General features: G+C 38.0%; 2 protein-coding genes and 2 long non-coding RNA genes across 7 annotated transcripts in view; 1 reads left to right on the top strand and 3 right to left on the bottom strand.

Annotated features, from left to right (window-relative positions):
- Positions 1-916: 916 nt before the first annotated feature.
- On the bottom strand, positions 917-11,536 carry ppp2r2aa (protein phosphatase 2, regulatory subunit B, alpha a). Of its 2 annotated transcripts, XM_085293915.1 has the most exons (10): positions 11,210-11,536; positions 10,753-10,830; positions 9,405-9,502; positions 9,043-9,208; positions 8,794-8,906; positions 7,869-8,046; positions 6,119-6,283; positions 5,132-5,301; positions 4,857-4,948; positions 917-4,521 (listed from the first exon to the last, which is right to left on the bottom strand). In XM_085293915.1, exons 1-10 carry the CDS (start codon positions 11,214-11,216, stop codon positions 4,242-4,244), a joined length of 1,347 nt encoding a protein of 448 aa, XP_085150041.1. In that variant the 5' UTR covers positions 11,217-11,536; the 3' UTR covers positions 917-4,241. The 2 variants fall into 2 exon arrangements, with proteins under 2 accessions (XP_085150041.1, XP_085150040.1); XM_085293914.1 differs by lacking the exon at positions 11,210-11,536 and having other exon boundaries at positions 10,753-10,843.
- LOC146562287 (uncharacterized) overlaps positions 11,209-25,539 on the top strand; it is a 77,690-nt gene continuing 63,359 nt past the window's right edge. Inside the window, exons 1-2 of the long non-coding RNA XR_014894637.1 lie at positions 11,209-11,354; positions 14,943-15,137. This is a non-coding gene — a long non-coding RNA (uncharacterized LOC146562287). The remainder of the gene's footprint in view (positions 11,355-14,942; positions 15,138-25,539) is intronic.
- On the bottom strand, positions 18,512-20,398 carry LOC146562288 (uncharacterized). The gene is made up of 2 exons (XR_014894538.1): positions 20,050-20,398; positions 18,512-19,384 (listed from the first exon to the last, which is right to left on the bottom strand). It is a non-coding gene; the product is annotated as an uncharacterized LOC146562288 (long non-coding RNA).
- The window catches only part of vps33a (VPS33A core subunit of CORVET and HOPS complexes), a 37,059-nt gene continuing 32,291 nt past the window's right edge, over positions 20,772-25,539 (bottom strand). For all 3 annotated transcript variants that reach the window (XM_085293912.1, XM_085293911.1, XM_085293913.1), the window contains 7 exons: positions 25,106-25,299; positions 24,686-24,812; positions 24,467-24,534; positions 23,050-23,187; positions 22,798-22,935; positions 22,538-22,706; positions 20,772-21,847 (listed from right to left, as the gene is read on the bottom strand). In XM_085293912.1, the coding sequence (XP_085150038.1) occupies positions 21,654-21,847; positions 22,538-22,706; positions 22,798-22,935; positions 23,050-23,187; positions 24,467-24,534; positions 24,686-24,812; positions 25,106-25,299 (1,028 nt within the window). In that variant the 3' untranslated portion in view covers positions 20,772-21,653. The remainder of the gene's footprint in view (positions 21,848-22,537; positions 22,707-22,797; positions 22,936-23,049; positions 23,188-24,466; positions 24,535-24,685; positions 24,813-25,105; positions 25,300-25,539) is intronic.

Raw genomic sequence — 25,539 nt, forward strand, 5'->3', positions numbered from 1 at the left:
CCACTGGTAAACCTTCAAATAACTGCTGGGTTACATGTCTGGAATATTAACGTGGGCAGAAAATAGGTCTGGTATTAATTAGAAAGGGATGAATCTATAGGACACATTGAGGATTGGGATTGGCGTGTTTTTATATACTTTTCAAACATAAGGCCCGGTAAAGACTAATTCGCCCGCTGGGCGGCCTTGGAACAAGGAGAACAAATATAAACTGTATTCACATTTAAGTTTTACAGCTTTTTCTATTTGTAAAGACCCATGGCCATTCATAACACACAAAGGTAATTACTAATATAGATGTTTGGGTTTGTTTTTTAAAAAAAATGCATTTTCAGTCCTTTTTCTTTGGTTTATAATTACGGGACAGTAATTCTATTATATACTACCTTGCAGAAAAAGTGGGATGTGCTGAAATTACCTGCCTTTTTCTTATATTAAGATATTTGGGGGATTAAATGTGTAGCTAGAGTTCTTTGAAACTTCCCTTTGTGTCAGTGTAAAGTGGAGTATACGTTGCCCATGATGTAAAAGGAGTTTGACATCGCTGAGGTAGAGAAAGCAGTTTCATGCTGTTTTCATTAAACTTCACACCAATAGAGAAAATAATATATAATACAATAGCAACTCATCAGAGGTGTGTAATCCTTAGATCAGGTATGCAGACATTCATCTCACATCTTTCCAATTGAAAAATGTTTTTTGAAGTAACAGCTTTGTTCTTAAAAGCTTTTTAAAAAAATTATTATTAAAAAGATAATTTATTTAAAATAAGAGGAAAGGTGTAGTCTTTTTTAAGACAACATGCAAAGCTTAGTTTAGCATTTAAAAGCCTTACAGAATCCTGAAATGCCCTCAGTGTCTAATCCAAAATAAAAAAAAAAACGACAACAAAAAACAACAGTCATTACATTCAGAATTCAGGTTGAAAATTCTTTATTATTTTTCATCTAAATTGTACTTTATTCCATGTGACAAGGACATAGCTGTACACTGAACCCTTTGTAGCCCCCCCACCCCATAGATCACCAAACTCTTACAATCTTTATTCAAGAGGCCATTTTAAAGAAACAGAACATACAAATTAATGAAATTCACAAAGGTAAAAGTGCAATTTGTTTTAACTCCTGTAATATATCAGACATGTATAATACACTGCTGCAACTGAGAAAACCTTACAACTCCAGACAACAAGTAGGGAAGGTTTGGTTTCCCAGGGTGTTGTTCAAAAGCCATTACATATGTTTGATTTTATTTTTTAAAAAAAGAAAAAGTTATGAGCTACCTTTAAATAAGGCAGTTTTTGTCTTGAGTCCTGAAAAGCTGCTTTCTTGAAGGTACGTTTTGATCAAGAGCAGCGGTAAATTCCCCTGAGCAGTCACCTGTCTGGCACATCATAAATTTCAAGAAACATGACTTGATTATCTCATTTATTCTTAATGCTCTAAGAAAGGCAATAGGGTTCCTTTGAATATCATCATGATTTAAACCACAGTTATGAAAAATAGCTACTGTAATTATGTGTTAATTTATGGGATCCTTGACTTGGGAATGGGCACATTATGAAGGTTTATTCAAGTGACTGGAGCTGTATGACACAAATGACCCTCACACAGTGTGAGGGGAAAAAGAAAGATTAGTGAAATACCTCAGCACTAGTAGACATTACCCAGAGCCCTGAGTGACACACACACACACACACACACACACACACACACACACACACACACACACACACACACACACACACAAAACAGTAGTTTAACACCACCGTATGGACATGGGTGGTTATTTTGTTGTCATTCTAGCGATTGGATATCCGTTCTCTAAAATAAAAGTAACACACGAACTGAAACAAATACCATCCAGTGGACCAAGACGCTTCATTCCCTGATTTAATGGCTTAAATCATGAAGCGGACAAATTGTGCTATAATCAAGTTGTTTGCACATCAACAGATTAAATCTTCTTCCTGATATGACATTTGACTTTCAATAGAAGAAAAACAACAGGACAAACAACTTAGTGACAGCTCAGCTTTCATTAGGTTTCCCAGTGCAGCTAATATTAACAACACTTACACCTGATGTCTCATTAACTACCCTGCCATATAACAATCATCGGCAAACTGAGTGCTTCACAATTTCTCCTTGATAAATAAACAAGCCTGTATAGCAAAGCGACACATGCTTCACAGGAGAGAGGAGACATTTTCATAAATCTAAATCAGTAAATTTAGAGAAGTTGACTAAACAGTTTTAAGCAATAAACATTGATTAAAATGCCTTTCAAATAGAGACCCAGAAGGGCCTATTCTTTCACAGCCAAATAAAATAAAATAAATCAAAAACTATGGCACGTAAGTGGAATATTAAGATCCAAATTATTTTAGAAACCAACTCTGAGGCATCCAAATAAGCTCTACATGCACAGTGTGCCCCCCCAAAAAAGTTAGAATTATAATGCTTACAACTTCAAAAGATACTGAGACCTGAAAAAGCTTCTTTAAGTTTTCAAACTTCCAGGATGAGAAAAAATGTCCCCAAGTCGTATGTCAAAAAACAAAACAAAAACAAAAAAACAGCTACCCAACTGTCAAGGAACCTTCCATCTACAATCAGTCTGAGACAGACAGCTAAAGAAACTACAGTGATCAGACTGTAATCCTATTGCCTTAATTTATACAAAAATAAATCAACTATAGTGATTAATCTATTTTTAAACAGGTACAGTACAAAATGTCATTATATTAAAAAAAAAAGTGTACAAACAGAAAGTAGATACAGAGGGTAAAGCCATGGGTCAACCTGCAAACAAAATAGCGGGAGAGCTGGCAGCAGAACTTAGTTTTGTTGCCACAGGCCACATAATGCCATTATACACACACCCTTCCTAGTGTGAGTGTGTGTGTGTGTGTGTGTGTGTGTGTGTGTGTGTGTGTGTTACAGTTATATATGTCCTTTTGTCCTGAGCTATTGTTTGCAAGGGTGACGAGGTCAGACAAGGGGGCTTACTCTCTGCAAAACGGCTTCAATTGAGTGTAGCTTCAGAGTGAGTATAGGACTGGTTACTTTGGCATAATTAGCCATAATAAAACCACAATACCTGAAAAATGTGTGTGTGCATTTTGCACGACTGCGCCAGCATTTCTAAAGCCGTGGGCTATTAACTGGAATTATATTTTTTATTACTATAAACCATTGTCCACATCAATACAACATGAAAGTCAGCTTGTTGTTTAGAGAGTGGCTCGAGATTGGAACAGGATATATATTCAGGTTTCAGTGCAGCTTGAAAAACCAGGTTCTTTGTTATTTCTTGTACTTGAAAAAAAAAAAAAAAAAAAAAGAGACAGAATTTAGTCTCCATTGTTAAATGGTAAATGTTACAGTATGAAAACAGTTTTCCTGATTTAATCAACAGCAACAAGTTCACTATAAAGGTATAAATGAAGCAGACTTTGTTAATATTAATGACTGTAAACTAGTGGCTGTCTTAAAAGGTCAAAATCTGATCCAATATTAAATCTTGCACACTGTGGACAGATGTTTGCAGTAATGCAGGCTGTACGCTATAATCATAGAACCATAAAAAAAGGTTAAAACACTAAACGAGTCCTTTAACTGCATAATCATACTGTATATTGGCAAGAAAGTGGTGAGTGAACTTGGCAAATGGACAAATACTGTGAAAATATGGAGTGTCGACAGTTTGCATTACCAGTGTTTCAGGCCAGTGGTGACTGAATGATATGAGAGCAACAGAAAACTAATGAGACACAATAGCTACAATAATCTAATAACTAGTGGCTATGAGACACAAATGAACCATGGCACAAAAGAAGAATCAAACAAACTAACCAAACATGTGTATGAACAGATTTCCCTTTGGTTTGGGATGTAGTGGAGTTGCAATTTGTAGCTTGATGACTGGAGTGCTCCAACCAGAGAAAACCCATGACACTAAATCCCACTGTATGACTCAGATCTTAAAAAACCAAACAAAAAGAACCAAACAAAAAAACCCCTACATGTTCATATTTGCAATACAAATAGAAAATGGGCTTGTGATGGCCTACTTGGGTGTACTGTGTTCATGCCACTGTTGACATAGCAGTTCTTGGCATATGCCAAGGGCAGCTCATCAAGAGGGATTTAGCCAAAAACAGACAGCTATTGTTCATATTTGTATATCAGAGCAGCGGCGCTCAAGCAGAAACTGGGACCTCAGTGCTTCAACAAATGCTAGTTCAGCTTGTCCTGGAATATGTACAGATTGTTGGTTGTGGCCACAGCAATGATGTTGTCCAGAGGATGCCAGGCAGTGTGGAGGATCTTCTTGTTAAAGTCCAGACTGTCTACACTGATCTCATCCTTTTTGCGCTTCCCACCTGTGCTTACTTTGCGAGGTTTCAAGACCGATCGCGGCTTGCTGTTTTCCCGCGACGCCTCTAGGGTCATGTCCTGCTGGTATCCTCGATCAAACATCCTGAAGAAGTTGTTGTAGGAACCCGTCATCACAACACTGTAGGTAAACAAGGTGTGAGTCAGCGAGTAGCCTTAACGTTACTGGCAAACACAATCCTTTTCAAGTATGGACATTAAATCCTGTCGTCTGTCATGAGCCAATTATACCACTTCACCACCCACCCAAACCAAATTATGAGCCACATTATGGTCTGCACCGAGCAGATAACTGCAGTAAGTGATAAGGCCTGTGTTTCTGGGTTCAGTGACGTCAGAAAAGGAGTATTCCCTAACGCTCTGCGTGCGTCATGCACGCATGTATTTTGTTTGTCCAGGACAGCTGCAGAAAAAAAAAAAAAAAAAAAAAAAGGAAGCCACGGAATGAGTGCTTACCTGTCGTTCCCATTCCAACAGCATTCAAACTTATCGAAGATGCAATCATTCTCATAGAGTGAACACAACTTGCTCCTGAGATATTCATGCACCTATTTAAAGAAAGCAATGAGGAAATATACAGAGTTTCCATCAACAACTGTGCAAAAGCAAAAACAACATTTACACTTTAATCACGTGGATGGACGGAACCTGCTAGAATCAATCTAGCCTTACAGGAAGAAAAGTAATACAGAACCTGGAACAGTATTTTTGTGTTGGCATAATTTACAGACCTGATATGTCTCTACTGGTCGCGACTCCATATTGAGATCCCAAATTTTGACAGACAGGTAGTCCCGGGTCATCATGTAGCGTCCACTATGGCTGAACTTTACATCAGAGATGGATGAGATGATTTCAGAAAAGAAGGAACGATTGTTTGGATCTTCAGGCTCTTCAAACACTTAAAAAATGAAGAACAAACACATGCATTTCAGCGTCAATGACTGGAAGAACAACAATAATTTTTACAGTGGTCGAGTTGTTTTAAAGTAAGCCCTGAAACTTGCTTTACATAACAACAACTTTGTAAAAGATACTGAATTTCAAATCTGGTTATATAAACACAGAAATAAAGCATAAAAGTAACAAAGCCTTTCCGCTTATCTTTTGATATGCGTTATGAATAAGGGTCACCATTCTGACTGTTCTGAACAATTTGGCTTAGCAGGTACCAATTTATACGTACGTGCGCTATGTTTTCTATGCTGTGAGCAGGAAGCAGAGTGTGTAAATCTTCTTTTATAGCCTCATGCACTAAGACCCACATGGCCTGGATACTTCATAATGTGGTAGATGGGAAACTAAGTAGGATCTTCTAAGGATCTTCTATTTCTTAGGTGAATTTGTGAATTTTATGTTACCATGTGAATTGTATAGAATTGGAGAAGCAATTTGTTGTTCAATTTCTTTTTTGTTATAAAATCAAAGAAAATATTTTCAGAAAACAACATGTAAGACGTCAGCTTTGTTTCATTTTAAGAAAAGGCTCTCACGACAGTGCAACTTTTCATTTGTCAAGTCTTCTTCTCAACAAACCGTCAGCTTTGTTCAAGCACACTGCACTAGTCCAGTCAGCCACCGTCCATAGCAAGAGTAACTTTATAACTGCAGCTGATTAATCGAGTGTTACACTGATAGGCTCAATAAGAGCCTCCCATCAATCTTTGAGGAGACACACAGTCAAAGAGCTACAGAAACACAAAAAGAGACCGCCTTACGTTTGGCGTGGCTGTCGCATAGCGCTGCTGCCCTCATGTCACACAGGCGGATCGTGCCCTTGCTGCTGCTGTAGACAAAAGTGTTGCATTGGTTGGGATGGAACTCGGCCGCTGTGATCACCTCTGTTAAATCCTCCATATTGGCCGGCTTAATGTCAACAATATCTGAAGAGGTGAGGTTAAGGTAAAAACAAACAAACAAACCCAAAAACCCCAACAAGCAAATAAAAAAACCTGAACAGACATTTCAGCAACTTAAAAATCTTTCAGAAATAAAATTAATTGGTAGTAGTATTATTATTATTCACAGAGTCATGTTCTCAGTTTGAAGAACCCATCTAAGCAGGCTTTACTGCTTGCAGGTAAACAGTCTGTGCGCAGAGGAAAATAAAAACTGCTATTGCCACTATGAGACACTGAAATCACAGATCATCAAATTCACTATGATTTTTATTTTTTTATTTTTTTTAAAACAGTGACTGGCACATGGAAAAGGTTTTGCCACAGATATCTGCTCACTAGCACAAAAGTGCCCCAAATCATGTAGATGTTATTCACTTGTGAATACTTTCCATTTCATGCTCATGTGTTTTCAACTTTTAACAGCTACATTAATCTTACAAATGACCTCTGACCTCATGAGCCAACAGTGATAAAACCATTTAACATAATTTAGTTTGCATTAATTCTTTCTCCGGTTCAAGTGTTTTACATCAGTTGACGCAATCCTTAATAAAAGGCAGGGGTTGCACTGCATCAATCTTCCAGCATGAAGAGAAGATATGAGCGGCCCAAACGAGCAACTAATCTCAATTCAAGAAAAACATGATTCCACTTTGTATCTAACTCTGGTTCGTCTTTGTTTATACAGCCTTCATCAGCGGTCCCCAACCCCCGGGCCGGTACGTGAGTCGTTTGGTACCGGGCCACGAGAGTAGAGGCTCAGGTGTAAAATGTATGGTTTTCAGGGTTTTTATCAGTTTTCAGCATTATTTTGTTATCGTTTTTATCGTTAACTTGGTTTTCCTGGGTCTTTTCACATGTGTTATGAATAAATCTTTTTTTCGGTACCGGTACTACTTTTATTTTGTTGTATTTATCCGCGACACCTTAAAGGCCGGTCCGTGAAAATATTGTCAGGCATAAACCGGTCCGTGGCGCAAAAAAGGTTGGGGACCGCTGTCCTACATAGAACAACGCAGTAAGAACTCATGGGGTGAAATTATTAACATAGGATGTAGGAGGTGATTTTTTAGACCATGTTAGAGGCACCCAGTTAAACATCCCACGCTTTGGGGACATCTGGTGGTAGTATAAATAATGACACTGTGCTACAGATTAAATAGACACCAGTGAATATCATTTTTTGCTCTTGTCCAGTCTGCCTGTAAACACAGTATGTACATTTTTAAATATCAGGCAAAGAATTGTTTATATGCCCTATAAAAATACATGAATCATGTTTTATTTGTTGCTAAGTAAGACATAGTCTTTGTCTAATTTGACTGACACGGGGTGAGCAGGTGAACAGGATTAATAAATCAGGCATCTCTTCAAACAAAGGCTTAAAACTAACCACAACATATCATTCATTATTTCACATACCATTCACATACATTTTTTTTTAAGTTCTCTCCCTGGCTTACGCTCCTTTGAAAAATGATAAAACTGGGAATAAATAAGACAAAACACTGACAAAATAATTTTATATTATTGCAGTACTTTATGGAATTAAAGAATGAAAGGATACTAAAGCTGCGATCAGTGATCTCCAGATGCCAGAGGTTAACGCGCAGGTCATCAGCAGACAAGTAGGTCTCACAATCGCTGTTGACTGAGATGGAGTTGATGTGGTATGTGTGCGCGTTGGCGAACACTCGTCTAGGACTGGCTTCCACCATCAAGTCCATGGGCCTGAATACTGGTACCTGAAAACAAAAGTGGGGCTGTTTTTATATTTCTTTAATGGGAGATGCAGTAGATTTTATGACCTCTGTTTTACCTCTAATATATCCACACAGGCATGTTACAAAACAAATTTCACACTAGAAAAAGAAAAAAGAAAAAAAAAAAACATTAAAAAGTGTCCAAATTATTTTTCTTACCCTGGTAAAGAGGCACAAAGATGTAGGTGAAAATGTACATAGATTTTCCCATTTTTAAGATGGGGACAGTTACCTGCTCTTTAAACAAACAAATAAAAGGCCTTGCCTCAGTATAAAGGCAAACCTGTTGAACTGAGTCTATATTTGGAAACCATTCAGTAAGGACAAGGAGAAAAAAAAAAGGGGGGGGGGGGGGGGGGTGTCTGTGAAAATTAAAGGTGAATAAAGCAGACATTACATCAACTGCAGCACTGCAGTAATTGCAGGAACAGATTGGTAATTTTATTAGTTCCATCTGTTTACTTGCTCATAAGATAAGTCAACGTCTCAATCAAAATAGAACGGACAGTTTTGTAATGAGTGGAAGGAAACACGGAAAAGAAATGATTAACATTTATTCCAATTAATTCAGATGTAAATTACTAACCAGACTCAACATATTTAATTTGTTGTTAATTTTCTTGATCTACTTATTATAAATGAATGGAAAGTAAGCAAAGGATCTCAGTTTTGGCTAACAATGTAACAAAAAGAAAAGATCTGGGCTGTAATAAAGCCAGTTATACACACCCGTAGTGTAGTGACAGTGTTGGGATCTCTGTATTGCCCATCTTCTTCCTTCAAATTGTAGCCCTCTGGTCTTTTGTCACGCTCACTAATTTTCCACAGCTTTATGGTTTTGTCTAACAATGAGAAAGAGCAAAGATCATGAGAGTCATTGAGTTATATTTACTCCCATATAAGGCAGTAGATGGCGTAACAAAAGTTCACATTTACTACAGCAAAAGAATTTACTCAAAAAGAAAGTAATTTACAAACCATTTGTTGACAAAAGAAAATGTGCTGCATTCTTCTGAGGCAACCATCGAATCTTGTTGATCTTCTCCTCAATCTCAAGACTTTTCAGGTAGTCAAACTCAGGCTCGTGGCTCTGGAAGGTGCTGTAAACATTGTACTCTCCTCGGCACTGAAGCTTATTCTTACTCTAAATACAAAACAGATCAAACAAAAGTTCAAGTGTTATGAAACCAAGATTCAATGTCTCGGGTCAAGATCACTAGAAACATTGTACCTGTACGCCTTTGTGTTATATAAACTGAGTTTGATGACCTACCTGCTTTGGAGTATTATGAATCAAATGTTAAAAATAATTACTGTTCCTATGTGTCACTAAAACATACCTCTTGCTCCTGCTGAAAGATGACAACACGACCCCCCTTGTCCCCAGTTGCAAGTAGCTCTCCAGATTGGTTAAATTCAACAGTGGATATGATATCGGCTGTCAATAATAAAAATTGCAAAAATGAGACTAGCGTCAAATATAAATAACCACACATTTTCTGCCAGAGTTTCTGATGAACGCTATTGTCAATCTGAGACAGGTTTACTGCAATAACACTGAGTGTTTTACGAGGCTTTTGCTGTCTAAACGATTCATTGCCTTTCAATGGGAAGTGATTTACAAAATGCCTCAGCAGCCCACCTGTGAGGGGTGAAAATCATGTCAACCATGGTGAAAACACAACACAGCAATGACGCACACATATTTATACACACACACTCAACAATCTTAGGACACAAAGGAAAAAAGAACAGAAAAAAAGTTTCCATCTTCAGCTATTTAGCACTTTTCAAAGAGAACCATTCTCACAAAGTCCTACAATACAACAATCAATCCCCGCTTACACACTGGCACTATTCTGAGTTAGTGCAGTCGTTAACATCGACAGTGTGCGCCTGATACGACCCGACTCCATGCAACCCCATAAAACAATAGCAGACAGACTGAAGGCGAATCCTTTTTTACAGGAAACTAATAAAAACGTTACTGGAGTGTTGTGTTTTGAGCCCATGTACTCCTATGTATTGACACAAGGAGAGGCTCTCATTTATACATGTTCCCAGACAAAGCTTACTGTAAACAAATGTGTAGCCCTTAATGCATAAATACGGCCACCATGTACTGTAAACACACTTTTGGTGCTTTGAGTTTTCCTTTAGTTTGGAAATAATTAGCTGGTAAAGGTTTTCTTTTAACTTGGCCACTCAAACAGCTCTGTAATTAGTCAAACCTAAGTGCTACTTCTTTAACAAATATGAAACACCTATTAAAGATTCTTCTCTGGCAGAGGTAAAATCTTTTTCAATTCTAACATGCAGTTCTCTCCCAATTATGTAAACATTGTGTAATGCCCCACTAATACCCAGGGTGAACTGAGAAAATAGTGAATGCTGACATTTTGCAGCAATTATGCCAAAAATAGAAGATTGTTGTCAGTCTGTGAGAAACCAAATGGACTACAATACCACACCACTGATCCCTTATACCCATTATTACTGTAAAAAAAAAAAAAAAAAAAGAAGAAAAAAAAAAGAAGAAGGCATTACTTTTCATTGCATATTTAGAAATACCACAAATATAAAGTGTGGCAGCAGCGCTTTGAAGCAAAGCCTAAAACAAGCGTGCACAGGATGGTGATCCTGGCAGCTCAGGCTAGCAAGTGTTCAGTGACTATCACATGGACTTACCTTCAGCGACGTCGTCATCTATTGCTCCTTTGACTTGGGAGAAGCACCACTGCACATCATTGCTCCCACCACCGGGCCCTGCACACAACATGACCCCAAGATTGGACACACCACCATTAAAGAGAGACAACTTTACACGCGTTAGCCTGCAGCTAACTTAGCTAAAAACATCAATATGACAACGAGGCCTTAAGGAAATTCACAGTAACTGCGTTGCAACTGCTGCTATAAACTCATAGGCACAGATAACTACTTGACGTGTGTTTGTGGAGAATCTCGCTCACTTTAACACTAACACTGACTTACACTGGCATCTTTGAATTACCCTAGCTCGCTAGCTAGCTTGCGCTGGTTAAACATGACATTACAGAGAAACAGATCATCGTTGTCAAACAGGTCAGCACCTGTTAATTAATAACCCCAGGCACTGTGGTAGTCTTTTCCCCTGTGGCTTTACCTGCCATGGTGAGCGACTCGGAGAGGGGTATCTAAGCGGGCTCGGGCCCTGGACTGGAACAGTGCTGACCCGGGTCGGCTGGGAGGTTCTAGCGAGGAGCAGTGCAGGAATGAAGCCGGGAGTGCTGTTTGGTACTCTGAAGAACGTAAGCAAAAGTCTTCGGCCCTGCTATACAGCACGGAACTGTTTTCCACAAAGTAATTAATAATGCCCACTATTGGCTTGTAGACTTTGCACTCTACTTTGAGAGTTCCCTCGCCTCTGCCTCCTTACAGCACTTTCAAAATGGCGAAACGCGGGCGGCGTTCAGCAGTCACCAGAGAGCGGCGAGAGGGTGCGCCGCGAAATTTTAAACCTACCCCTCAGCGACGTTGGTCATCTTCCTATCTGCGGAGACCGCGAGGTCACTTGATTTACTGCGCTTTAAATTCATAAAAAGGGTAATAACCAGGTTTTTAAAATATAAAACCAAGTATAACTATTAGACCCCGCCCATGTGCATTGTTTCAGTGAGAAAAATCGAACTAACCTCGTTCGCATGCTGAATTTAGAAAGTGGAGTCCGAAAGCTCCAAGTTTCAAACAGAAATTCAGATTTCTTAATAAATTTTAGAGGGTTTTTTTTAATTTGTTTTAACGTCTACAAAAGTTATTCCACATTGGGTGCATTTTATGAGTTACTATCTTGTTTACTGCCTATTAAATGTAGTCATTGCATGATGACCCACTGATTCCACTGAGTTAAACTACAACTGAATGGGAAATAAACTGAGTAATAATTGCAATAGATGCATCTGACAGACATTTGTTCAGCAGGATGTCTCTGACAGTTCAGAACCTTATTCGTCAATGTAAGCGTAACTGGAAAAAACGTTTCTTCCAAGTAAAATTAATCACATCTACTAGGGCCCTGTGAGAAAGTTAGTTTTACAATTATTGTCAAAGGAAAAGCTCAGGTGTATGATGTTATCAATGCCTCCCTTCGTTTCCTGGTACTTTAAGGCACATGAACAGTTGAGAGTGTTTATACCAGAAAAAAAGTGATTTGTCATATCCAGAAAAACAAAGTTAAAAAAGATTTTCATTAACAATGACTCAGCTCTATCAACTGGCTATGCAATGAAGGTGATTCAGCGTGTTTACTGCAATGACTTTTATTCAAACCAGTTCACCCAGATGGAAGGCAGCCATCTAAATTACCAGTTACACCTGTGCTCTTTTCTGTGTGTGTGTATGACATATCGAAGAATACTTCCTAAAAAGAGGCCTGCTGCAACTTGTATGATATTCTCTCAACACTCTTTTGAATGTATATAGATCTAAGGCAAAGATTTAGGTCATAGCTTATGGTCGAAATCACAAACCTTAAGCCACAGTGACACCTTAGTACATTTGAGTAATCCAAAAGGAATAAATGCAGTAAGAACACATGCCCACTCAGTGTCAAAGATTGTCTGATACTGTTGTACCAAAGTATCATTCTTCAGTCTTACTGATATCTAAAGTGTCACAGATATAGTGCATGATGCATATGAATATAAATGTTTTTCAGATTTCCCGGTCACATTTGTTAAATCTGTGTCATATCTGGTAAATATCTATTAAATGAAATCAAATAAAACCAAACTACCAATCACACAAATGCTACTGAATGCTAACATGCTTGTTAGCTCTCTCCCTTTTGTCAGAATTTTCATGTTCAAACAACACAGGAGCTGACACTGCAGCAAAGCACATCAAAGAAGCCAGTGTGAAATTTTTTATGTATACACTGCCTGTAATAAGGCATACTGATTTATACTTCCCCAGCAACCATGTTAGGGACTTATTTCCTCAGTTAAAAAGCAGTCAGATGAATGTCCAACCAAACCAACTGTCAATCAACCACCCGGACAAACAGAGAAGAATCTCCACTCAACAGTCAGTGAGCCAAAGCAAACTTTTTAAATATATAACCATCTCTATCCAAAATGCATCAAATGTACAAAACAAGCATAGAAGAATTCAGATCATTTTCTTGGATTTCAACATTCGCGCTGAGCTGTTCAGTTTCAATTTGCAGTTTAGGAAGTGTGCAGATTAAAGAGACTCTTCTCTTTATAAGTATTTTTCTATTATATTATCAAATAAATATATCTGTTAGACTCTGACTTCCTATTCAGTGTTATTGTCATTCTCACACTCACACAAACCACTTGCTTCCTCTCTACTAATAAGATGATGTAAGTATGATAAAGAAAATAACCTTAAAGAAATGGGGAGGGGGAATTTGTGGTCAGAAAGGCGGGGAAAGTACATTTTTAGTAACATAAGATGGGATGGAAAAAAAATCAAGAATCACCAGAGCCCCACAGATAGGCAAGACAGGCTAACAAAAGCAAACTAACTGCAGGTTAATAATTTAGACTTAAAGATCTTAAAGAAGCGACTAAAACCAACATGATGACATCACTGCTACTACTCATCTTCTCAATGATGACAGGTAATAAGACTATGACCAACTCCTAATTGATATTATTCACTAATCATTATACTGTAATTAATGTTGAATATGATTAAAATAGGTATTGCACTATGTATTTTGCTTCTTTCTTCTTAAAATTGTACCTCTGCCACATCTTTGCTGTTACTGAATTCTCCCAGATTTTAAAAGCCAAGAGCCATTTTCACTCTTCTAATGTTGAATGTTACTACAATGTTACCCATGACTTTTCTTTCTTTTTTAAGAACATTACATTATGACAGATGATCATGATTATTCACATTACTTTAAAGTTTCACTAATGTGTTTATGGTAGAATTAAATCAAATGCCATGTCATATTTTCCACCATGACATCAGTGACCATGAAACGGGTCTAAAAAGTGACACAGGGATTAATAATGTCATTTAGAAGAGATAAGGACTGACAGCGTATAAGACCTAAGCTATATGGATAAAAAAAAAAAGCCACCCTCACATTACACCCACAGGAGCTGCTCGGCTATGGAAACCCATGCCACGAAGCTCCCAGTGCACAGTTTTTGTGCAGATGTTAATGCCAGAAGATGTCTGGAAGTCCTCACTTATTGAGTTAGTACAGTGTTGGAAACTTTCATTGACGTAGCGACGTAGTGACTCTGCTTCAAAATTTATGAGCAATCATACCATTTACAGTTGTTGTGAATATCTAAGAAGGAAAAAGTTTCATTAACTATGAAATTTCATAAACTTACAGTAGCATCCTATTACAGTGCCTCGTTTGAATTCAGTGACACATTCTTTTACAAACCTTTGTAGTCTGCATGCCTACATGCTTGATTTTGCGCAACTACAACAGTGGGACTTCCTTCTGACCGTATGCACGTATAACATGACTAAACCAATCCATGCAAAAACAAACAAAACAAAAACCTTAGAAATCTGGAAACATGCAAATGCTTTTTCACATGTACTGCATATTTTGTTAGCAACTGTGAAAAACAACTATAATAATGATAATAATTAATTGTAACATTATGTATTGAAGCAGAAGTTCGCTTTTGCAGTAGTGACACTTTGAATCATAACAAAAATACTAACTGGTCACAGCATCAAACCTATATAGTAAAAATAAAAACAGCAATGTTTTACAGCATGCTCTGCTAATAAAGTATCTGAAGGCTGTTGGATGAAGAACTGTGCTCCCAATTGATCGATTAATTTGCTTATTTGTTTTGTTAAATGACCTACATAATTTGAATTTTTGTCTTCAGGTTGTGAGATGATGTCAGATGGAAAGAACTGCACAGGAGGTTGGGTTGACATCCCCTTCAACAATACTGAAACAAAGGGAAACTGTCAAATGACTTATGGAAATCATACAAACTACATTCTCACAGTGATCACCAGGAAACCTATGAAGGAGAACAAAAACATAACGGAAAACCATTGTGATGAACTGAAACTTGGTAAGACATGTTTTTTGTTTGTTTTTTAATTTCTGAATTCATTTTGGTTTCATTTTGTTAGTTTTTGTTCTGACTTTTTGTGGCTTCAATCACGGTAAAAAAAAAAAAGAAAGAAAAGAAGTTATATTCAGTATTTTCTATGCAGCATGGTGGTGCTGTGGTTAGCACTGTTACCCTAACGCAAAGGGGTCTTGGGTTTAAATCAGCAGCTGGGGGCTTGGATTCTCACCAAATAATCCAGCTTCCTCCCACTTGTCCCAAAGACATGCGTGTTAGGTTAACTGCCAATTTGTGAATGGTTGTCTGCCTCTCTGTGTTATCAGTGTGACGGCCTGACAGCTTGTCCACGGTGTACCACACCTCTGACAGCTGGGATGGGCTCCAGCCCGCCCATGACCTTGAATTAGCTAAGCTGTCCAGAAAATGGATAGATGACTTGGTAGATATTGTTTATGATCAGTCAGTAGAGTCATAAAGTTTGGTTCCAATTTTGCACGTTATTTACTCTTATAGGCAGTTTTCCCTTTTAAGACTTTTAATAATCACAAAATGTTACTAATTTTACTAATTACAAATGTATTTTTTATTTAAGATGCAATTTTAAAAGAAAAATTTTATGCAGTAATGATACACATACACACTCTACTGTAAAAAATTACAGTTTGATTTTGTTTCATCTGTATATTTATTCGCAGTGAAATCAGACTGCATAAAACCATTTAATCAAACATTCACATTATGTGAATGTGAATATAAACAATAGATTACAATCTAATTTCAATGTTGGCATCAACAATGAAATTAATTTCATTGTTGATGCCAACATTGATGCCAACATGCGTTTGCAAATAACAAAAAAGAAGTTGCAAGTTGCACTTAGTCAAAATTAGTGCTATCCATCAGTTATCAGACAAACTATTTGTTTCCAGAATGAAAAACAGACCGAGACCTGAAAGGATCAGAACTGGTTAATACGGAGGAGTTGAAGTCCATTTAGAGGATCAAATAGCTGGTCATTGAGGTCGCTCTTGAAATTAGTTTGAAATTCATCTGAAACTTCATTGTTTTGTTGTGTTGTTATTTTTGTATGATTTGAACCTGTTAACTCATAATTGTACTGCAACTGTTTGAGATTTGTGTTTGTGCGCTGGCTTATTTTTAAATTTTTACAATCTCTGCTACCATTTTGGCCTCATAACTCTTGAAAGCGATTTTCAATCTCCCTGAGCTTTTAGCTTGATGAATAAAAAAATAAACATACTGCATGACATAAACCATACAGAGGGGTTGTGATTGTGAGGCCTTCTACAGACACACTGCTGCTGGTTTGATATGAGAAAGAAAGTCACTTCTGGCATGAGAATTCCAGAATAATCCTATTCTTACACCAACACAAGATTTTGCATATTCTAAATTATTAAAACTCAGCTAAACAGGTAAAACAATATAAGGTCATAATATTCTTGGGGTTATTTTTTAGCTTCTTTATAGCTTTGCAAAATCTTATAAGCAGTTTATATGCGTGTAAAAATAGCTAAAAGCACACATTAGCTAACATAAATCAAGTAGGATGTCTAACAGCGTCTAAGAAAAGAAACATTAAAAACACTTCTTGATGTTGAGGCCCAACAGAGGGTCATCTTAGGCCCAATGGGCTATCAGAGTTGCAATACACTGGTGGAAACCATGCTCTGTTCAAATATGAATGCTAAGCAGCATTTTTTTTTAAGAAAATAAAATGTTTAATAGAATTACCAATTTCTATTGTAAATGGACAAGCATTTAGCTCTGTGATTACAGTCAACTGAAGCCGTTAACTTCAAACATCAATTCCCAGTCAGCAAAGCCTTTTGCAATGTGCACATAGAGAGGAGATAGAAATTACTGTCAAACATAAAGGTTTGCACCATGATAAATAATGTTTGGTGTTCTTCTGCACATTCTCAGGTCAGATGTTACACACAGATTTCAGGTTCATATGGTGGAATAGTTTGTAAAAATGTGGCTCTCCTCTGGATCAAACCTTCACACCACCTGTCTCAGTCCTCAGGACCTTCAAGCAGACGAGTTCACCTTTATAGAAAACCATACTGATTCTTCTTTAACCCCGTCTTACTTATTTTGAATGCCACACTGTTTTCAAAGGGAAACACCTGTGAAAACTGCATTCACACTGTTTTACTTTTGTTAATGTTGCCTTGCAACTTTCAGTCACAAAACTCATAATGCGCCTCTTGGTTAAAACGTGACAGCAGCTTTTTGTTGCTAACAGTTTTACGTCACTGCAGACTATTACTAAATAGCTGACTTCACCTCTGTTGGCACCACTGTCACACTTCCATGTCTTTCTGGGACATTTAACCCTTGTATGGTGTTCGGGTCTGTGAGACCCGTGTTCAGTTTTTTTCAAAAGAAAAATTAAACAATTAATTATTTTTTCACGTGTAAATGTGTTGTGTCTTTCCACTCACTCCACTTGATTATAACTGATTTATTTATAACATTTTATATAAAAGAAAAACGAGAAGCACATTAATTCATAAATGTGATCTAACAAAGGTAAAGGGAAAAAATTAACCATGTTTGCTGTTCATATGTCTTGTAATTGGGATGAAGTAAACATCTGTTGAGTAATTTAACATAAAATTGTTTGATAGTGTTAATTTGGAAAGCCAAAACTCTAGCGGGTCCACCAGACCCATGAACACTGGCTGAGTAACAAAAATACGAACACCACACAAGGGTTAAAACGACTCTCACGGTTATTTGTAAAATTGATGAAAATGTGAGATTATAGTTTTAAATAACTATAAAACGATCGCTCTGCTGTGGCTCTGCTTCCGACGTTGTGCCAAATAGTTATTTTTCTATGTGTGTTTTTATATGTACCCTAATATTTTTGGTTATAATATAAATGGGCTGTAGTCAACAGAATTTATGAAGGGGAAATGATGTGTTTTGCAAGTTTATCACTCTGGCTTATTGTTTCTGCTCTGTGTTCTACATTATAACTAATCCAGTCCGTTCTGGCTTCTTCAAGTATCTTTATGGAACTGTGATGTTATATTTACGGTATTACAAATTTTACTCCCCTATTAGCCAGATCTTTCTTTAAAAAGATTTTTTTAATATCAGTGAGACTTCTCACCTGCTGTAAATAAATAATATGTAAAAGTCCCTTTCGCCAAAAACTGACCACAGCTTCTATATTGTGACAGGAATATCCTTTCTGCTTCAGAATGACTCTGTATCACTCATGAGAGATATATTTGAGATACTTTTTGACAGATTATTGGCCAACAAATCATCTACAACAGCTTTAATACTGGAAAACCACCAGCAGGGCTACTGCTCTGTCCTTACCTGTCTATCTCTGAGACTTAAACCATTTCTGATTATATTGTGTTTTGGTGGTGAATACAGTCTTGCCAACCAAATTTGGTCTTCATCAAATTACCACAAATTTATTGTCATATAAACCTTGAGGCTTTAATCCCTTTCGGAGCAGTTACTTGCTGTGTCTGCCTACTGGTTCAGCTTTCTTAGACATATGAAAACCCATCAGAGGGGAAAGCTTTGCTTCCCTTCACTCAGTAGATATTAGCACTGGAACACAAAAATCAATACACATGAACATTATCAATACCGATGATAAGTAGTATTTACATAAACATTTTTACAATACATAAAATAGTTCAGTGTATACTACACCACCATACAAACATGGTTTATAGCTTCTCTGTGCTCATTTGTAACACGTACATTATTAATATACATTTAAAAACAAACACACTGGATTCCAACAGCGTTAAAATAAGTTTCACCGACGGGTTTCTCTAAACACTTTGTTTTGTTCACTGAGAAATGTCGTGTCAAGAAGCCACAAGCTCCACTATGTGAATCACATAAGAAAACATGATAAATCCAGCTCTTATTATCGTTTTATGGAAACTTCATAGGCCGCAAATCCCAAGGTCTGCCTGATAAACACCACTAATAAGTCCAAGATCTGGCTTATTCTCCAACAGGTGTTTTCACTTTATTTTCCTATCATAAAATAAGTGGTCCACCTGGCAAGGAGCAAAGCGCCAAACAGCACAGTGTAACTGAAGAGAACAAATTTGAGGATTTCCTTGAATGTCCGGAGGAAGCGGATAAACAAGGGGTCCACATCCTGGGGCTCCTGCTGTGTCATTTGCCTCCGACCAAGCTGGGTTAGGTGTCCCATGTTTTGGCCTCGCCCCATTCTTCAAACAAACACATTTGTTAGATTTCAGTACAAAAGAAAAGAATTAGAATCAAGACAGGTGGCTGAAAGTTCATTAAACATATATGTACTGCAAGCAACACCGGCAGTATGAATGATTTAAATTTAACGTATGGAAATTTAGACAAAAACACCAGGATGCATCTTCATATTAACTTGTATTATAAGCACAAAGTTATTTATTCCTGGCAATGTAAAAGCCGAGGAAAGACTGGCGTTAATAATTTATCCCCCAAGTTGCACAAATGGGTTCAGTATCGATCTGCTTTGTTTGCGTACAGTTGCAAATAATATACTGAACATCATTCGCCTTTACTGCTTTTGGATATGAAAACAAGAACAATTCCTGCATGGTGAATCTGTTTTTTAAGGTCATTTTTTTCCACACTATTAAACAACAGCCACACCCATACAAGAACCGCGTTAGTCACAATAAATTTTGCTTATAAAAATGTATACTTTTATTATGTCTCCTCGTTAAAATAAAGAAAGTTGAGTGTCTGTTATCTTCTTAAAATTTTTATCTTGCTATCAAAAACAGACAAACTGCGCATAAAGTGACAAATGTAAACATGCATGAATGCCAGATAAGTCCACATGAGGTAAAGGCATAATTTCTTTTTTTATAAAAAAGGAAACACTTACACCTTTGTGTTGATGGAGCAGGACAGGAGCTGATCAGAAGGGCTCCTGTGCTTCTAGCCCTGAAGTCCAAGTTGATGTGTGCCGTCTTGAGCGTTTCAAGCCCTTGTGGGAGAGGAGGAGCCAAAAGGAAAAACTGATCACAAGGATCTGAATCCCCTGGGATTTATTTAATGGCAATAAAAGTGTTGTTGCACCTGCTCCTCAAGGAAACAGCAGGCCAAAATTTACAGATTTAAGTATTCTCTGAATAATTTACCAAAGTAGTTTCCAAGACTTTTACACAAGCAGCATGAAGGAAAAACTACAAAGATTAGCCAAACAGAGGTCACCAAAATATCTGAGTGCTGTCAGCAGGTCTCCCTGTATATATAGCGTCAGGCACGGAGAAGGTATTGACTGATACAGAGATCAAACACCCTCCTGCCGCAGAGTTATCCTCTACCGGAACATGGAGCAAATGGCCTCCTAATTCAATCAGTGTCCTGTGCTGTCAAATCATGGGCTGCCGTGGGCTGAGCTCTCCAGACAGCACAGGGCCATTATCGGATGATCAGGAGGCCTGTTACTGCGCTAATTGCTCCTTCAGAGAACTGGAGCACTGCTGAGGAATACACTCTCATCCCTGCTTTTCATTCGCTTGCAATCAGCTTTCCTTACCAAAAAATTGCCCAATTTACAATAATCAAAATGGCGTATCACATGACCAAGTAATGTGACACTAATTATAGTTTAAGACTTTATTTAGTCATTTTTAATCCAAGCAAAGGAAAACAAACAAAAGACAACTACAAAAGCTTTCAAAAATGCAAATCAAATGCATCATTACTCTTCTATGGCATCACAAATATGTTTTAATTCTATATACAGTATATATACAGTAGCAGAAAAGCAATAGCTGCAATGACAGAAACACAACCAAAGGACAAAGTTCATTAGACATCAATAAACCTTTAAATTGCACGATACGGGTGCAACTCAAAGGGAGGACAGTAAAGATTATGGAATGTATATAAAAGACAGATGTAGCCTCCGGCTGCCCTAAACCTGCTTTTTCTCTAATGTCCAGCAGGGGGAAGAGTCCTCTGCAAAAAAATTAAATAAAATAAAAATCACCAGATTGTCTCCATTGCTTGTTCAGCCTTTTTTTTTTCTTTTAGAAAAGAAAAAATGTGTAATTTTGTAAATTCTAATTAAACTCTTGATTAGGGCAAAACAGATGATAAAGCAAGCTATGCTTCAGAGCTACGTTTTGCTGTACTATGAGCATTTCTCAGTCAGACCAACCCACGGTAAACACATCAAGAAAAGAAAACGGCCGACACAAACATCCGACTTTGCAAACAGGACTTTGCAAAACAAAGGGTGGCATCACTCAGGCGATTAGAAAGTGGAAATGCCTAAGGCTGCAGTGCCATAGTAGGTAACAGTTACTTTGACATAAAGATATTTTCACAGGGCAACTTTGAAAGAGCCGGTCTCTCTTTAAACCGGAAGAGACATCAATGAAACACCTGCAGGACAGTGATGTGGACATAAAAAAAACAGTAGCTGAGCTTTTCTGGTAGATGGGCTTTTTGATGTGGCCAGGTGTACGTGCAGGTGACTCATTGTGTTGGGGATTCAGGGCGGTCCATGAGGGATTTGATCCAAGTTGTGCCATTTATGAGTTTTGTGGTGGCTATAACATACTCCATCCCGCTGTCTTCCACTTGAGAGAGGAAACGGAGAGCAGCTATTTCTGCATACGTCACACCACCGAGGAAGAACACCAGCGTTGTCCGATTCTCTCCCTGCTGGCCTGTTGGACATTGAGAGGAGATGTAAGTCACTAAAATGCAACATAAAAACTAAATATATTAACAATAGCAAAGGATATTTTATTGTTTTTCCTTAATTCCACTCTGACCTGGTAAATCCTTTAAATACTACCAAATATAAATGTTAATAAAACACAGCTCAATGTAAAGCAAATAGCAATCCACCCTCTGTTAAAGCACAATTTTTAAAAAAAATGTGAAAACCCTTATTTAGCCATACACTCCCCCCAGATTAGAGTCCTCTATTATCACCTTTAAAAACTAATGCAAGGCAGGCATGTAGCAACAAGTCAACTGTCTAATGCCCAAACACAGTTCTAATTAGCACATTTCAAACAGAGTGTATAATTAAATTCATTATTCACATCAGTGCAACACCTACTACTGCCAAAATGAAAAGATGGAGGAAAACAAAAGGAAAACACTGGCTGTCACTCACAAATCAAGCACAGAGTGGTTTTTCAGCCTTTCTATCAAGAAAGGCACACAAAAAAACGACAAGCTAACAGTGGCTATGTGGCACCATTGGCTACATGCCATAAATCTGCCGCTATTCAGCATCTGACATAAACAAATCCTGTGTCTTATCTACACAGAGCAGGAGGGCGGCTGTTTTTGTTCTGTTGTGAGCAGCAGGGCAAAGAGCAGTCCTAGCTTCTCTTAGTCCTTACGTTTCTTATGGAGCCCAGAGGGAAGCTGTTGTCTCTCCTCAAAGTGTGGGCCGGGAAGCATTTTCAGCACCTCTTCGATGCTGCGCCACCCAGGCCGTGCCAAGATCTGAGTCAGTCGGATGCTAAGAGGAGAATAGCCACTGTACACATATGAGATGTCGTTGGGATTCTGAAAGAACAGAAAAACTCACAAACGTCAGCCCTTGCTTTTTCATGAGTTTAATCCATTAACTGCTTTCCTTTTTTTGTATATTGAGTACCTGCTCATTGGCGTCCTCCATCCACAGTTTAAGAGTTTTTCTAATAGTGGGGTAGTTATTCCGTGAGCCTGTCTGTGGCTTTAAAAGACCAGCCTTCTCTAGGTTGTTCAGCGTGAGTATGTGTTCATAACCATAGGTCTTCACACAGGGGGAGGAAAAAAGTTCAAAACCATCCAGTTTTAATTATGACACAGCAAATAATCATTTTTTGATTCAGCCAAGGGTGCAGAGAAAGCTTCTTTATGTCTTTACCTGGAGAATCTCCCTCTTGTAGTAGTCCATCACCTTGTGTTTGAGGCCATTGTTGCAGACTGACTGCATACACACCAGACGCAGGATCTTGATCAGGGGATCCTTCTGGGCAATGCAGTCTTCTATATACGTGTTCACCTGCATAGTCACATAATTTTAGGGTGTTTAGTGAACTTTTACTAAAAATCCTGTGAAACAGCACCTATAAAAACACACCTTGCAACTACTGGATTGGACTCCCTTTTGCCTACAGAACTGCCTTAATTCTTCATGGTATAGATTCAACAAGGTGCTGGAAACCCTGTTGGATCTATACCATGAAGAAACATTCCTCAAAGATTTTAGTTTGTATTTAAATGAAAGCATCACAAACTTGCTGCAGATTTGCTGGGTGTACATCAAGGATGCAAATAGGGTTGTGTAGGGAAACTCCCAGGAGATCAGCAGTTGTGAAATTCTCATACCAGCTCATCTGGCATCAACAACCATGTCATGTTCAAAGCCACTTACATCACCTTTCCTCCCATTCAGATGCTCAGTTTGTTTAGTATCTAAGGCTACGTTCACACTGCAGGTCTTAATGCTCAATTCCAATTTTTTGATCAAATCCAATTTTTTTTGTCTGCTTGTTCACACTACAAATAAAATGTGACAGCAAACGCTCTCTAGTGTGAACCCTCAAAGCGGCCCGCATCTGCAAAAGAAGACGTCACACACAACGCGCTCTGTTTAGACCCAGAGCAAACAGTATTGTTTGACTGATGGCCCTTAATATAAAGACTTGTTTTGGACTTTACCTCTCCCGATTTTTGCTTTAAGTTATTTTGTTATTTACATAATAATGTAAATAACCTAATAATTATCCTTATTGCTGTTTTAGAGAGAAGCGGTGCTTTAAAGGATAGTTGCAGATTTCTGTCAGAATCTGCAGATTATACAGTACAAATAACATGTTCACATTTCTCCAACGTTGTCTTCCCAGCAATTTCACTAACATCTACATGTGATGGCCAGGAGGCGTTCGCGATGTCTTCTCCGGAGCTGATAATTGGCATCTGTCTTGTGTCAGTGACGTAAAAGACGGATTAAATGCGACCTGACCGTTCAAACAGCAGTCACTTTCTAAAACATCAGATATCTATCGGATTCAGTACCACATACGAAAGTGACCCAGATCAGATTTGAAAATATCAGATTTGTGCTGTTCACACTGTCATGCCATGATCAGATATGGGTCGCATAGGGTCAAAAAAATTGGATTTGATGCGCTTTCGCCTGCAGTGTGAACGTAGCCTAAATACATGGAGCTGCAGGCCGTGTGAGAATGGTTGAACAGGTTTATCTAATATATACGTGTTTTTGATAACGTGTAACAACTTATCTTAGGGAGGAAAATAGGTAACTAGATGAAAAATACCTTGTCTGTGTCAACACCAGTCATAAATTCCTGCTCCACTGTTAGATTATCAAAGAAGGCCTCGGATGCTGAAACATGAGATGATATATGATTTACTACATAGTAATGGATATTGATGGAAATAGTTGTCTTTAAAGACTTTAAAGCCAAAAACTGAGCGAGATGTATGCTAAAAAACATAATGTGATTTGATGGGAAAGCATTGGATTATATACGCACTTGTGATGTCTTTGATCAGCTCGGCAATAGAAGTGTGGTTAGCCAGTGAGCTTCGGGCTGCCTGCATGTGAGGCAGCTGGGAGACAAACTGCTTAATTTCTCCCACCGTTTTGGCATTATGGCGCTCCTGAGAGACAAGAAGAGATGAAACAAGCATGATGCAGCATCCAAATAATCTTTAACCACTATCACACAAAACACCTCAGTAATAAAATTCAAGGCTTTGACATGCTACAGTTATAATGCACTGGACCATAGCACTCCTTTACTTGTTGTTTGGCCTAGCAAGAATATCTGAAACTGATCTCATGTTGCTCCCCGAAAGTACCCGGATTGGAATGAAGGAAATTTCACACTATGATCACCACATGTAAGCAAAGAAGGAAAAAAAAGCAAAAATGTATCCAAAACAAGGCTAACCTCAAAGGCGGCAGATATTATTTTAGCTTTTTTGCTTAGTGCTGCTCCAACAGCATTGAAATTTTTGTCCCGGATTTCCGCATACAGCTCCTCTGCTGAGTTGAGCTGTAACTTCTTGGGCTCGGTCGGCAAATCTTTACTCCCTTCACCTTGCTTCTTCTGTGCAAACTTCTCAGGAGGCAGCTTGACATAACCTGGAGTGAAAGCATAGAATTTAAAAAAAAAAAAAATACTAAAAATAAAATAATCCCTGAAAAACTTATGGCTCAGGATAGTAACACTACTTGCATGAAAAGCTACCACACAGAAATGTCTGCAGGCAAGCATCCAAACAAGGATCACTAGACTGCAGACATCATCAAACTGCTGGAGAAACTAACCTCCACCTCAACACTACAATATGTCAAATATTGGAGAAAAAAAGAAGATTAATT

Source organism: Mchenga conophoros, linkage group LG12 (genome assembly GCF_057382185.1).
Source record: "Mchenga conophoros isolate Kocher_MC1m ecotype Shallow Benthic linkage group LG12, M_conophoros_male_GT1.1, whole genome shotgun sequence".
Lineage (NCBI taxonomy): Eukaryota > Metazoa > Chordata > Actinopteri > Cichliformes > Cichlidae > Mchenga > Mchenga conophoros.

Excerpts from the sequence above, each read along its gene's own strand:
- ppp2r2aa (XM_085293914.1), bottom strand. The coding sequence starts at position 10,843 with ATGTTGTGTGCAGGGCCCGGTGGTGGGAGCAATGATGTGCAGTGGTGC. Across the intron at positions 9,503-10,752 it reads AGATGACGACGTCGCTGAAG|CCGATATCATATCCACTGTT; the intron begins GTAAGTCCATGT and ends TATTATTGACAG. Across the intron at positions 4,949-5,131 it reads GACCAGTAGAGACATATCAG|GTGCATGAATATCTCAGGAG; the intron begins GTCTGTAAATTA and ends TTCTTTAAATAG.